The sequence below is a fragment of the Limulus polyphemus genome, unplaced genomic scaffold, assembly GCF_000517525.1.
Source record: "Limulus polyphemus unplaced genomic scaffold, Limulus_polyphemus-2.1.2 Scaffold447, whole genome shotgun sequence".
Taxonomy (NCBI): Eukaryota; Metazoa; Arthropoda; class Merostomata; order Xiphosura; family Limulidae; genus Limulus; species Limulus polyphemus.
In genome coordinates, this window is record NW_013666057.1 from 20385 (window position 1) to 34681 (window position 14297).

At 33.7% G+C, this 14297-nt stretch overlaps 1 protein-coding gene across 6 annotated transcripts in view; it reads left to right on the forward strand.

Moving 5' to 3' along the window:
- Positions 1–14297, forward strand: part of LOC106458335 (transducin-like enhancer protein 4) — a 139197-nt gene that overhangs the window by 5585 nt on the left and 119315 nt on the right. For all 6 annotated transcript variants that reach the window (XM_022384520.1, XM_022384518.1, XM_022384521.1 and 3 more), the window contains exon 2: positions 8868–8968. In XM_022384520.1, coding sequence (XP_022240228.1) covers positions 8868–8968 — 101 coding nt within the window. The remainder of the gene's footprint in view (positions 1–8867; positions 8969–14297) is intronic.

Genomic DNA, 14297 nt, shown 5'->3' on the forward strand with positions numbered 1-14297 from the left:
TGGTTATAGTAAAGCACTGCACACATTTTCGTTGTTTATTTGAACATTGAAGCACTCTCATTCCTTTCATTCACTATTTTCAATTGCGAAAATGCTCGCTCAACATTTGCTTATCTTATCGATGATGCTTTTGCCTCTTACAATCAGGTTGTTAATGCCCTGGTTAAATAAATCACTTGGCTTTGAAGCAAAAAACATGTTGATGTCCTATTTAAAACAAGGCCATTTCACGAGTGTGTTGCCTTAGGTTAGACTCAACAAGAGTCTTCAGAGCATCAATATCAATTCCAACATGTCGGTCCCTACCATCACAGTTTTTAAGGCTAACGAAATTTGCTGAATCATCGTTGACACTTACGAATGTTCAAAACAATACCATAAACTTCTTTGATACTCTTTATGGCTACAGAGGCGTTGTTTTCCTTGCTGTATTCAAACAGCATTGCATGCCTAATGTATGTTTCGTTGTGTGCCATCACTATAAGGGATTAGAGTATACTAACTAACCTATACACATTATATAGGCTACATTACCGTGACGCTTAGGCGGTTCATTTAACTATTATACTATATTGTACGTTTTTTTGTGGGGTGGTTATTGAAAGTGTTCCAAAACGTGACAATAATTTCTTGACGACCTAATAGATTGAGCCAGTTCAGGCCACTGCTGCTGCTCTCCTTTCCAGACTCCAGTGAATGGTTAAACTGGTGTTGTCAGAAATGACTTCAGAAAGGCATCGTGCAAACTGTGTTGGTATTTTTCCATCTGTGGAGACACGATCAAATAAAAACCTATAACTCTAGTTTTCAAAATGGATCAATTGCTTATGCAGCGTACCACCATTTTCGATACTTATTTAAAAAATACTGGTTTCATTTTTTTTGTATCGGGGGTATTTTTAATCGGTGTTTATCGGTTACAACTGAAAATCGGAAGTCATAGGTATAGTTTGAGTTGCTATTTTTGAATTATTTGCTTACATAGAGTTTTGGCTTAAGAAGAACGTATGGATAATGGGAAAGATGGTACTAGTTTCAGGGTAGGCGTTTTCTCTGACGAGTGACTTCCAGAGTTTTGTTGCTGTCCCACATCTTAAATTAATGACGAGAGGCGTCTACATACCATACTGATGGGTGTCCTAAGGTTGAGTGTTTGAACTTAAGAAACACGTTCTTACGGTATTCAACTCAGAAAAAAATGTATCTTAGTGAACTAATTAGCGTTTTTTGTGATTGCGAGAAAATCGGATGAATAGTCACATGCAATAACGATAAGTGTATGGAATTCTTGTTCTGATTAGATTTAGCTTATAATAGCGTTTGCTAAACAGTGGATAGGCCGCATAGATATAAAGTGTTAATGTTTTTACAATAAACAGAATGCCACAAAAATCTCGCATGACACAAAAATGACTTTACGATAGTCTTACCATATTTATATAGGTGACTGCAATTATACTGCCGAAAACAATTAGGGAATAATTGTAGCTTTCTATAGTCCAGCTGTAATAAGGCTCAAATAATGTTATTTAAGATATATTAAAGCCCCCGAGTTCATTTTTATGATAAACAAGTGTCATGTGACCTGACCTGATTACACATTCCAATGGTTTATAAAAATGAAGGTAAAATAGCTGTAATCTTAGCTAGTAGCCCATAAAACACTTGATTGAATAAAGGAATCCAATTTGATTGAGAAAATTGCCAGGATCTCAGAATGGACGTTTGGGTATTTCCATGATTCGAATAGAATTAGGTTGGTTAACAGATGGTCAAACACAGTAAGTTATCGCAGAGTGATTACAATTTCCTATAGTGTAGCTAGTAAAATGTGGACTCCTTCTCAAACCATCAGTACAATCAGTCCTGGATAGGGTAACTCTTGTTGATTATTGTCCAAGACTAACACTATGGACTCGAAGAACCCAAACTGAACTCAGCTTCCCAACTGAATCAACAGATCAGAACAACAACAGCATAATAAGTCAGAATCACGCGGTCAGAAACATACTTTGGCTTCATAAAGTTAACCTTTATGCCAGACGACTAGTAATGTGGGGGATTTTAATACAATGCTACACAACATCTCGTATTCAGTGATGGATTCGTCAGACGAGATTTGGGCGAAATTCTCATTCGCAGTGAAACACACTTATGACAGTGGTAGTATACTGGTTTGGGAAGGGGATCAGTATTGCCACACTGACCTTTATGGAGAGAATATGGCACAGTATTTGCAGTTTTACAATCGTTAGTGTAGCAATATGCAGGTGCACGAGGGCAGAATTTGCTTTTAATACATCATCATATGCAAGTACCTGGAAAAAAGGTACCGAGCGAATGAATTGGATTTAAATCTGATTGAACGTGTGTATAAAGATGGGGCAACATGCGGTTCACCTTCAGTTAGTGTTGATGAACTAGAAGCAACTCTATGGAGCTGTGGGCTGTATTACCCAAGCAGCTTATTGTTTTACGCATTTTAAGTATTAGAATACGGCTTGCATTAGTGTCAAAGGTGATTTTACGCTTTATTAATAAACATTTGATCTTTTGAGCTATGAGTCCAAGTCTCTAGTATCCAATGAAACTATGTGGGCATGAACTCCGAGATTATATATTTGTATAGCAGATCACATGAAAAATAATGTGACGACTGTTTTGCACACTAAACTTGTGGTTGCCAATGAGATTATCTAATATCGATAGTTTTGCCTACTCATGTTTTGAGCAGTACATTATTTACAATAATGATCATACTGCGTTTATATATATATAAAAAAAGAAATTGAAAAATATTTAACTGATTTCTTTTTTTCAAGTGTCATATGAATGTCCAGAAATAAGGAGAAAATTGAGGTAATTCATATCTTAAAATAGTATTATTTCTTGGAATTTTCGTTCCTCGGTGGCTCAGTGGTAAGTCAGTGGGCTTATATCACTAAAAATCTGGTTTTGATACCATCAGTGGGAAGAGCATAGACATTCCTATTGTAGCTTTGTCCTTTACAACAAACAAAATTAACAAAAAATCATAAAATTTTCATTCTGTTTCATTAGTAAAGTAAATTAGTAAATTTTGGTACAGTGCACTATATTTGAACTATTTTGGAGCCTCATCACGTAGTTACAGTCAAAGTCGCAATGTTCATTCATGCTGTTTCTGTCGACTGTGCATCTCGACGATAGCTCTGCATCGTAATTTCCATAGCATATGGTTTCGTCATAAAGCTTAGCACTCGTTCCTAGTTGTTTCCATAATCCATCTAAAATACGATACAAAGGGTTCCCAAGCACCTGTTTTAACTGATTGCACAGAAATATATAGTTTATGCATCCGGCAGTTTGACTGTTATGTATTCGTATGGAATAATAGTATGAGTATCCGTTTCATTCTCCAGCTGCTTGAGGTATGTAACGGTTGAACGGCAGGTATGAATGAAAACATTATCTTTGTGATCTCTTCTTCAGACGAAAATTTTTAATTATTTCTGTACTGTTTTCTGGAGTATATGGACAGCTTTGGCCACTGAACTTTGTGGATTCTCGCCTGTTACAAGATGCTACCTTTTGCTTACCATAGTTAGGGTACGACATGTTACAAGTCCCTTTCTGGGTGGTCCTGGGTCCCCAAGCTCAGCCATGTTCCTTTATTTTCCAATGCCATTAAGTACAAAGGATGTCTACATCTTGGAATTTGTAAATATCGGATTTGAACATACATTTCATTCCACAACGACTTTGTTTCAGCTGTGGTTGTTATGTGACTTGCTGATTTTCACATTCAAAGTTGTTTCAATATAACGTATCCAATCCTGTATAACTTTACTTTAAACTCTGACAAAACATAGAAATTGCTAAGTATCAATCTATGCATATCAAATTTCAAAATTTAAGTACAAAAATAATTCTAACTTTATCTCAACCAAATTTTACTCGTAGATGTCTCAGAATCGATATTTTGTCATTTTGTAACATTTATTGTAATTTGTAATGAAAAATGAAGAGTTCAACCTTATATTTTTGTGCAGAATCAAGGAGTTTCGCCTATAAACAACACACCTGCTGATAGTATTTTTTAAAATAATTTTTCTGTCCATCCCTTCTATTTATCTGAATTTTAGTAGTACAGCCTCTGTGTACCACCTTTTTACTTGACCTTACAACAGGTGATTTAACGACTAGTAATGAAATAACATAGTAGTTTGTGTAGCAGTTAATGGAAAAAAAAAAGTAAATGGAACAAACCTTTAATAGTCTTGGTATTAAGGAGACTATAGTTTCTACACATTCATTTGGCCTCTTCAGTCTAATATTGTCTTCTGGCAGCAAAACTGCTTAATCAAAAGCTTGCCTAATTTCAACACCTCCCAAGGTCACAACTTACTGACCTCCTGTGTCGTTAATGAAATATGAAGCTCAGGCGTTGTTGACCAGTTTTACAGCCAGAAGACAATGAGTTAATGAAGAGGAAACATGCGTGTTGAAACTAGTTTCCCCAATATCACGACTTCTGACAGTTTGTTTCATTTACTGTAGTTTTTCTGAAACTACTAACGAAACTAAGCTTTAAAAATAGCTACATCCAAATTTTAAATATCACTGGATATAGCAGGTTATAAACTATTTACGTCAATGTGGAGTGAATAAAATGGTGTGTGTGTGTGAGAAGTAATTTATGGTTTTGTGGGAAAGTGACAAGACGTAGCTCGTATAGAGAACAAAAAAGAAATGTGTTGGGGAATTTTAAAACTTATCAACAAATAGATGTAGAAATTTTTATTTTCTTAAGGTTCTTTTTTTTCATTCTTGGAAATGTTTTTATGTTAAATTACATGTGTTGAAAGCTACTGAATTTTTCTTCTGTGGCATGATATCGCTAAGCCCAGTTTGGTTTATAGACTGCGGTAGGCAACACTCTGGTGACTCGTATCCATATTTATCAAATATTATTGTTAAGTTTATTGTATTCAAACAACATAAATGCGTAAAGCACTTATTACTTTTCGAAAATAAACTATATTTATTATAATTAAGTTGACTTTGACCTAGAATATTCATAGCAAAAAATATTGTTGTCTAGCCTGACCTGATGCCATCGTGACAGGGCAAGTTGTAAGTCACCAATAAATCTTTGTCAGTTTCTACATTGTTTTATGACTTGTAGTCAGTAAAATAAAGGGCAAAACACGTTGAAGTTGACTGTATATATAAAATAGAGCTAACTGCCGACAAATATTAAAATGAAAGGAAATATTTATAAAGGTTTTTTTTTTCTTTCAAAACTGTCTTAAGAAAATTTCGGAAATTTTGCAAGTAAAGATGATAGAAGTAACTCAGATTATTTGCAATCCGAAATTAGATCATACTTACAAAGTTTTGAATAAGCTTTATGCTGATTGGTTAAATATTTCCATTGTGAGAAGCGAAAAAAATCAAGGGATGTTAGTGATACCAACCCACCCTTGTCCGGCAATGGTAAATGTGCTACTTACTACATGGTATAGAATTCCTTTCGGTTATCAAGTTTATTTAGCATTATGCGTATTTCAATATTGATGTTCTGTTAAACATAGGTTTAACTCAAAATTATTTATTTATTTGTTAAAACTCCTCTCATATCTACGGCACAAACTCAAAAAATGTACAACACTGAACTGACTTACTAACTAACTCATTGATTAACTAGCAGCTCACTTAATCACTGACTAACTCGCAGATTAACAAATAGCAACCCTTTGGTGATTTTATGAAATATTCATTTTTACTCAAGTCTTGGAAAAATTCAAGACGTCATGTCAAACTTAGACACTCAGGAATTTTTTAAGTGTTACACCCCATCATCAAGTCCTGCCAAAATTCCCTGTACCAAACAATACAAAACGTCTAACTTGTAACATTGAGAATATCTATCTATCTATATACTACTAAAACTATGAGATTGTTTGTTTATTTGCTTGTCTGTAATTAAATACAACAAAAACGGCGCACAATAGCGCCATATTTGTAATGAAATGAGAATAGAAACAGAATAAAACAAGTTTCGTTAATATCGGGTTACCGAGTTAGCGCCGTTTTTCGGGTCACTTTTATGAAAATTTCTAGCATCACACTACCGTTTGTGCTCTTTACGAAACTTCTTCGTTCAAATCTATTTCCCTGTCAATGTTCTCATCATCATTAAAAGGCGTAAGATGACAAAAACAAGATCTTGAAGAATTTCTCAATAATGTGCCTTGGTTATAGTAGGTAATTCGAAGAAAAAATAAAGTGTTACTGTTTCTTATTTGTAGAAGGTTTAAGAGGAAAGACCACAACATAATTAACTAATTTTGAAAAATGAAATTGTCTTTCCTTTTACCCCCGATCAACAATCAAATATCTTTTCTTGAATTATGAATAACACGAATGGATTGAAATATTTAATTAAATCATTTAAAAATAAACCTTCATTTCCGTGCAATATTGAAATTAGCTTAAATTCTTCATAACCTCTGAATAGTGGGTAACCCAACGGGTCACGGGTGGTCTACTAATCTACAAAACAGTTTATAATGACGTTTTTTTTTGAATATATCAATTAAACATCAATTATGATTGGTTATTAATAAAGTTGTTAAGCCAACAAATAATCCATACTTTTGAAATTATCTTAGTTTGATTAAAATATATACTGCACAAAACGATTAAAGTACAGTTGAAAGTTATATTTTTGCTTTGACGAAGCAAATCTACTATTACTAACGTTTGATGTTGAAAACTTAAAATCGCATTGTTGATAAAGTCCTGCAGTATCAACACACTAAACGAGCTGTTTCCAGAGTATCTTTTGTGTCAGAATCATTTGAAAGGATGCGCCGCGTCTCCCATGAACATAGTCGATGGAATTGTAGCTCACTGAGTGTGCAGGCGGCTTCAGTCGGTCAATCTTTTCTTTTTCAAGAAATGGTTGTACTCAGCTTAGTACAATGGGAGCGGGAGTTATCATCCATTAGGATGGTGTGAGGCATGTGTGTTCGCAGGATGGGGCAAGGGGGTAATTGTCCCCCTTGGAATTTCAGAATAAAATTTATTTGACTAATTTCTTTAAAAACCATTACAAAATAATACAATTTAAATATAAGTGACGAAATTAATTTAACATGAATATGTAATAAACAGCTAGACTAATAGAGTATCACATTAAAACTTCAAGGCAATGGTCTGCGATAGTTACCGTATTCGCAGTTTGTGGGTTTGCCCCCACTTGTAATAGATTCTGCGGACGCCCATGGTGTCGGGGCCAATTACATCTGTATGTAAAACCGTAAGATGTAGACCCTTGTGTCATAATTTACGACGTACATTTTGGTACATCCAATAATAGTTATTCTCGTCAAAACCATACTTCCATCACGGCAATGTGCATCACATTTCTGTATGAGAATGGAGTATTTCTGGTTCCGGATTCTTTACGGAAACCTTTTGTGTGTGTATATATATATATATATGTTACTGGTTCTTGACACAAGTAGAGCACGTTAGGCTCTATGACAATGAGAAAAAAAAAATCAATGAGGCCAGTGGCATAACAATAAACTGGATAACCAATCATTTGCATTTAGATAATACAGACTTTATCAAAACGTATGACTTGCGTAACAATTAACAGAGGGGTGGAGGAATTGTGATTGATATTATTCTGTAACAGTGGTTTTTGCTTGTCATTGGTATAATTATTTCTTATTGTTTTCTACAATTTATTATATGACTTATCGGTTGATTATTCTCTTTTAGGGGTACGCCACATTACTTTTTATTATGCAGTTAATACAGTTTTAAAGATATTGTATCCATACGTAATTAGACCTCTTGTACAAGTGGATATATGTTTTGCTGCTTTGGTTAGGCAAACAAAAAGTTTGTTAGCTACAAACTGAATCAACGTTGTAATATGTTACGAATATTCAGAATGCAACTCATTATTGTGTTGCATGAATAATATATTATAAATAATATATTACAATTAACAGATCGGTAGGTGAACGGTACGTCTGAGAGCTTAGAACGCTCAGAAATCGGGGCTCGATACCCCCTATAGCAGAGCGAAGATAGCCCATTTCGCTTGACAAAAAACAACAACAAAAAAACAAGTGATATATAGTATTTTTCCTGTCTTACGTTCTTTGTTCTTAATTTAGTAGGCCCAGCATGGCCTGGTGATTGTTTGTTTTTTAATTTCGCGCAAAGCTACACTAGGGCTATCTGCGCTAGCCGTCCCTAATTTAGCAGTTTAAGACTAGAGGAAAGGCAGCTAGTCATCACCACCCACCACCAACTCTTGGGCTACTCTTTTACCAACGAATAGTGGGATTGACGTCACATTATAACGCCCCCCACGGCTGAAAGGGCGAGAATGTTTGGTGTGACAGGGATTCGAACCCGCGACCCTCAGATTGCGAGTCGAGTGCCTTAACCACCTGGCCAAGGCCTGGTGATTAAGGCGCTCAACTTTCAATCTGAGGGTTGCGGGTTCGGATCCGTATAAGCGAACATGCTCGCCCTTTCACCCGTGGGAGCGTTATAATTTGACGATCAATCCCACTGTTCGTTGATAAAAGAGTCGCCCAAGAGTTGGCGGTGGGTGGTGTTTACCAGTTGCCTTCCCTCTAGTTTATCACTGCTAAATTAGGGACGGCTAGCGCTGATAACCATCGTGAAGCTTTGCGCGAAATTTAAAACAAACAAACCATAATTTAGTAACAATGACAGCTCTCAATCTTATTTCTCATAACAATGGTAGATATTATGTTGAATATAATTAATGCATTTCGCATTTTTAAGTAATTGTCTTTATATAGTTTTGAAATATTTTTTTAATTTTCCAGGGCCCTGCTCCACAGCCAGGACAACCATTTAAATTTACAGTTGGTGATACTTGTGATAGAATCAAAGAAGAATTTAATTTTCTTCAAGCCCAGTATCACAGGTAAGCTTATTGAGCAATTACAAGAGCTTCTAATCTCAATATTTAACTAATTAAATTAAATACTGTATAATAGGTTTAGTAATTGAATGAAGTAATATGTTGATAATTTCTATAAACGTGTATAACATTATTTTTCATACGTAGATCTATTAAAATCCACGTTGTTTAATATTTTGTTGAGACAAACATTCGCAGTATATGAAAAGAGAGCTTACTTTAATGATTTTTTTATATGCAGTTTTCGATATATTTGTGTGAACTTTAAACAGCAAGCACTCTTAAAAAGGACTGTTGGCAATTAGGCTTAATGTTTCCTATCCAATTGAATTAACTAAGTCTTATATGCGAACTACAAATCAAATCTTTTTATTGTTTGTATTAGATGAAATTTTCCGCTTTCATTGTACAGCGGTGTATTTGAGAACAACAATTTAACAAGTAGTGTTCAAAATATGTATTACAAGATAACATTCATTGAAAATTTGTCAGTATTTTTGTTCCTTGGATATTTTTTGTATCTTTTCTCTCTCATCTTATTGTACGTGGTATCTTGGAAATTACAAAATATTCATATAAAATTCTTAGCAGCACGTCGAGTAGTGGTTAGCGTGCTGGACTGTGAATCAGACGGTTCATGGTTTGTGTCCCGTTGCTCCGCACTTTGTGGCCATAGATGCATTAAAAGGGTGACGGTCAAATTCACCTATTCGATTATAGTTGTTCAAGAGTTGGCAGTGGGTGCTCTTAATTGTTTATGTGTTCCTTTCAGTTTAATATTTACTTCCGTTAACTAAATAATGTAACACCATTGCAATTTGGCCTACATATGTGAAAAATAATTTATTCGTAAGCATTGTTAACCAACAACTTTGGCCATTAGAAAATTCGTAGTTTGACTCGTGCTGCATGCAACTTGGTGAATTTACGCACATTCAAGGTTGGTTGTGATTGAAATGCGTTTTAATTCGTAAAATTAATAGTTAGCAGTCGTAATAGACGTATTGTTAATTGAAAGTAAGCGTTTTAACACCACAGTAGATTAAACTTTGCTTCTTGATAAAAAATAACCTTATCAGTAGGAAGAAAGATTTTTATCCTCAAGTACATTTACAGATATTTATTAAAACTGGTTTGAATAAGATTATTCTTAATGATATGCCTCAAAATGTTGAAACTCTTGAAATTTCATTTATTATTTTATATTCTGTCTACCTATATTCGAGAACATGTGAACAATCACTTTACACAATATCATTGGGTTTAGACGAATCGGGTATTAGATATCATACATGTTACATCTTTACCGCTCTCTAGTGGCAATATTCTTATTAAGTAGCAGAATTGTATAAGAAGGCTTGAGTACAAAATCCCAGAGAATATAATTAAACTAATAAGCCATATAAAGATGACTCACTAGTTTATTCGTGTTATTGATATTACGTTATATCAAATTGCTGACGGTAATTTTTATCAAAAGTAGAAGATCGATTCATTTAAGTTTAAGAGATAGTACATTAACTGTGTAAACAGCTACTCACAACATATATAAATGCGCATGTAAGCGAGGAGGCTTCTTAATTCATAAACCCTGGGCAGAATTTCAAACTTGTACTACATGAGCTAGGTCTGGTAAGAGCTCGTTTAAGTGCGAAGCTGTGGTAGTGCCTTTTGGTAGCAATTTAATTAATTTTTAACGTTGGAGTATAGACAGAAAATATTGATTCGAAGTGTGAGTGTTTAGTATTTGGTGAAGACGCGTGAGATCCTGATATGGATTTTTTGCTGCTGGATTCCCTGGTGAATAATTAATCAAAGTATGCTAAAAATTGATTCGTTTCTTGTTATATTTGTTCTGTAGTTAAGCGTGTTATCAGTAATTACACAAGACGGTATATAGTCCTTATAATAAAGCAAGAAGACGGTTTTCATTCTAGTAATCTTAAAGTTGACTGTTGTTACAAAATGACATTATACTAGCTATGTAGAACATCACACTATTGTAGTTAGGACGAGACAAACTACTGTTTTACTGTAATAAGATATTTACTGTCAGCTCATCTAATTAATGAGAACAACTAGATTTATTTTAGTTTTTATTGCTACTTTGTATGCTCATTTTCTCGACACTCGCTAATACATATTTACTTGCGTTTGATGCATTTAATAACTTCCTTCTGATAATCTGAATTTCATGTTTATATTAATTTGAAGGAGAAAATATGTATAGTTTTGTGAACTGAACATCGTAGGAATTTGAACGTCTTATAATAACTGTAAACAAGTAGTTAAACCGGAAGAAATTGTTTAATTTGATAAAAATATAATAATTCAGTAATATTTTATATCTAGATATGTTTCTGTTTGTCTTTTAAACTTATAGCCTTTTCATTTAGCATCTTTAACAATTCTTACATTTCTCTCTTATTGGTGTTACTGAACCGACCACAGTACGTTCAAACTAGGCATATCACGTTCTCCTAGAAACCGGGTTTAGATACCCGTGGTGGGCAGTGCACAGATAGCCCATTGTGTTGCTTTGTGCATAATAACAAACAAACAAACAATCACGTTCTCCGGTGTGTCGGCAGTACGTTTACAGACTTACAATGCTAAAATCCGGGGTTCGATTTCTTACGGTGGACTGAGCATAGATAGTCCATTGTGTAGTTTTATGGTAGGACAAAAAGAAGACACAGTACATATCAATAGGACAAAATTTGTTAGAATTTTGTTTTGTCTTGAAATTTACCCTATTTACTTTCATGGTCATTCATAATAACGTGTAACATTTTGAACCAGAAAGACTTATTGTGGCCGAAGATTGATAAAACTTTATATCAAATGGATATTAAATACTATTTCGGCAAGTTTTCTGGAAACAATATGCATTTGTTATTTATTTTTATAGATAGAGCTCAGTAATTATAACCGGAGATACGGTTTTCTAGTTTCATCAGAAAATACTATATGTTTCCAGGACACATGCAATAAAGTGATTAAGTTATGGTAGTGCAGCTGTGTTTTGATTCTTATCAAGGAAAACAACTATACCGTGAGCAGAATATTTTTTTTCAACGGTCTCATAAAAAAAGCACCTAGTGTTAACGAACAACATATATTCTACAAAATAAAAAAAACGATGTTAAAACCATTAAAAAGTAGGTAGTGTGTTTTTAACTATAAGGATTTGATGATTAATTATCAGTATTAAAATGTATCCCCGAGTAAAAGGTTTAGAAAAGACATCGGAGCTGTGCCAAATCAGGCCTAGTTGACAGAACTGTATTTTAAATGTAATCATTCTAGTGCAAAATGGGAGATCATATGAATACCATTTAAAATTCTCTTAATGCGAGTATAAGTTAGCTATAATGTACAAGAAGTGAAGACCGTACTGGTTCTCTAGAGCTTTCTAGGACGTGTATATAGGTTTCGACAGAATCGAATATTCATATTAAGAATATGATTTATTGTTTCAAGATCTATTGGATTATTATCAAACAGAGAATATCGTTATCCACTGAATGGCCACAAAACTATCTATCGCACTATGATCAATATTTCATACAAAAAAGTTAATTGTTTATAAGCATATCTCGGTTGTAAAATTGTTTTTAAATAGTAATACTACACATTTATTCGCTTTTACTCGTAATTTTCTGAAGGAAGAGAAATAACATATCAGTATAATAACTCGCGTATGATTAAATAATTAACAAAACATGAAAAAACGACTAGTTTCGAGAGTCCAAACTTGTCATTCTCAAGGGACGGAGTAAACTTTTCTCGCCCTACGGTGGTTCAGCAGTAAGTGTAAGGCTAAAAATCGGGTTTCGATATTCGCGGAGAGCAGAGCACAGTTAAACGTCTTCTATGTCAGGTTAAAAACAGTCCAGAAAATTCATCGTTCACTAACGGCACTTTAGTTCAAAACTAATTAATAAGAAAACAACTTCAAGGTTGAGTTCCAATCCCATTTCATTATTATGTATTTTTCTCTGTTTTTAAATATTTCTATCGATTCTTTTGTGTTGCGTTGGTAGAATAATTTTGGCTCATCAGTGATCTTTGTTTGATTAAAGTTAATTGAAAGAGATCGTTTTGTTTGACCAATATAAACATAGTTACAGGAACAAGAAATGGAGTAGATACGTGGGATGTAGTTTGCTTCTGTCTTATCTTTTCCTTTGTTAAGCCCCCACCCCCACCCCACCGAGTGGCACAGCGGTATGTCTGCGGACTTATAATGCTAGAAACCGGGTTGCGATACCCGTTGGTGGGCATAGCACAGATAGCACATTGTGCTTAATTACAAACAAACAAACCCTATGATAAATTTATTTGGAAGTTTGTTCAATGGCTTGTAAGCTAGTTAGTAGGGTATTGTTGGGTAAAAGGCATCTACTGATCTGTCTGCAGTTATGTCCCCCATTGGGTCAGCAGTAAGTTTACGGATTTACAACTAAAATCCGGGGTTAATGATTACGTTCGGTTTAAAACCTCATGAAACAGCACAATTTTTGACGTACTTCAGTTCATTGTGAATGCTCTTTTCGTCGGAACAATTATTATTTTTCTATATTGTCATTAGCATTCAATTTGTTTATCTATAGTTTAAAATGTTTAAGCGTATAACTTCCATAGGTTTATCAGCTACATAACTGAACATCTTACACGTTAAACAAAAATATTTATATTGCAATTTTAAATATCGTTCTCGTTTTTCATACTATTTTTTCAGTTCTGTTATTAACAAAAAGTATCGATTGAGTTTTATAATTATTTTCGTTCATCTTTACCACTTTCTGAAAATCTTTTTCCTTTTTCTACTTAAGTGCTTAATCTTTGTTAAAATATTTTGTGATATTCGTGTTGATAACAATATGTAGATTTATCAGTAACGCTATTTAAACTAACATCATACTTGTACATTTTAATCAACTTTTATATATCATTATCTTAAAAATTCATTTAACTTTTTATTTATTGTTACTCTAAGCGAATTTTATTAACGTTAATATTTAGTAAGTTTTCTAGAAAAAAAATATATCTACTTATTTGCTTTCCATTTTATAAATTTCAAAGAGCATTTATTTTCAATTATCTTTTGTTATTGTGGTACTTTTTCTTTTAAAGTAGGACCTTTGTGATAATATTCTTTAATAACAGTGAATGCTTCACCAACTGCGTTAGGAGAAAATCATTTTAGAATCTGAAAGGCTGTTTGAATAAAGCAGTTTTTTACTGTATATATTTATTCTATAAGTCGCGTTCAAAGACACACACACGCACAGGTATATATATATATATATATATATATATATATATA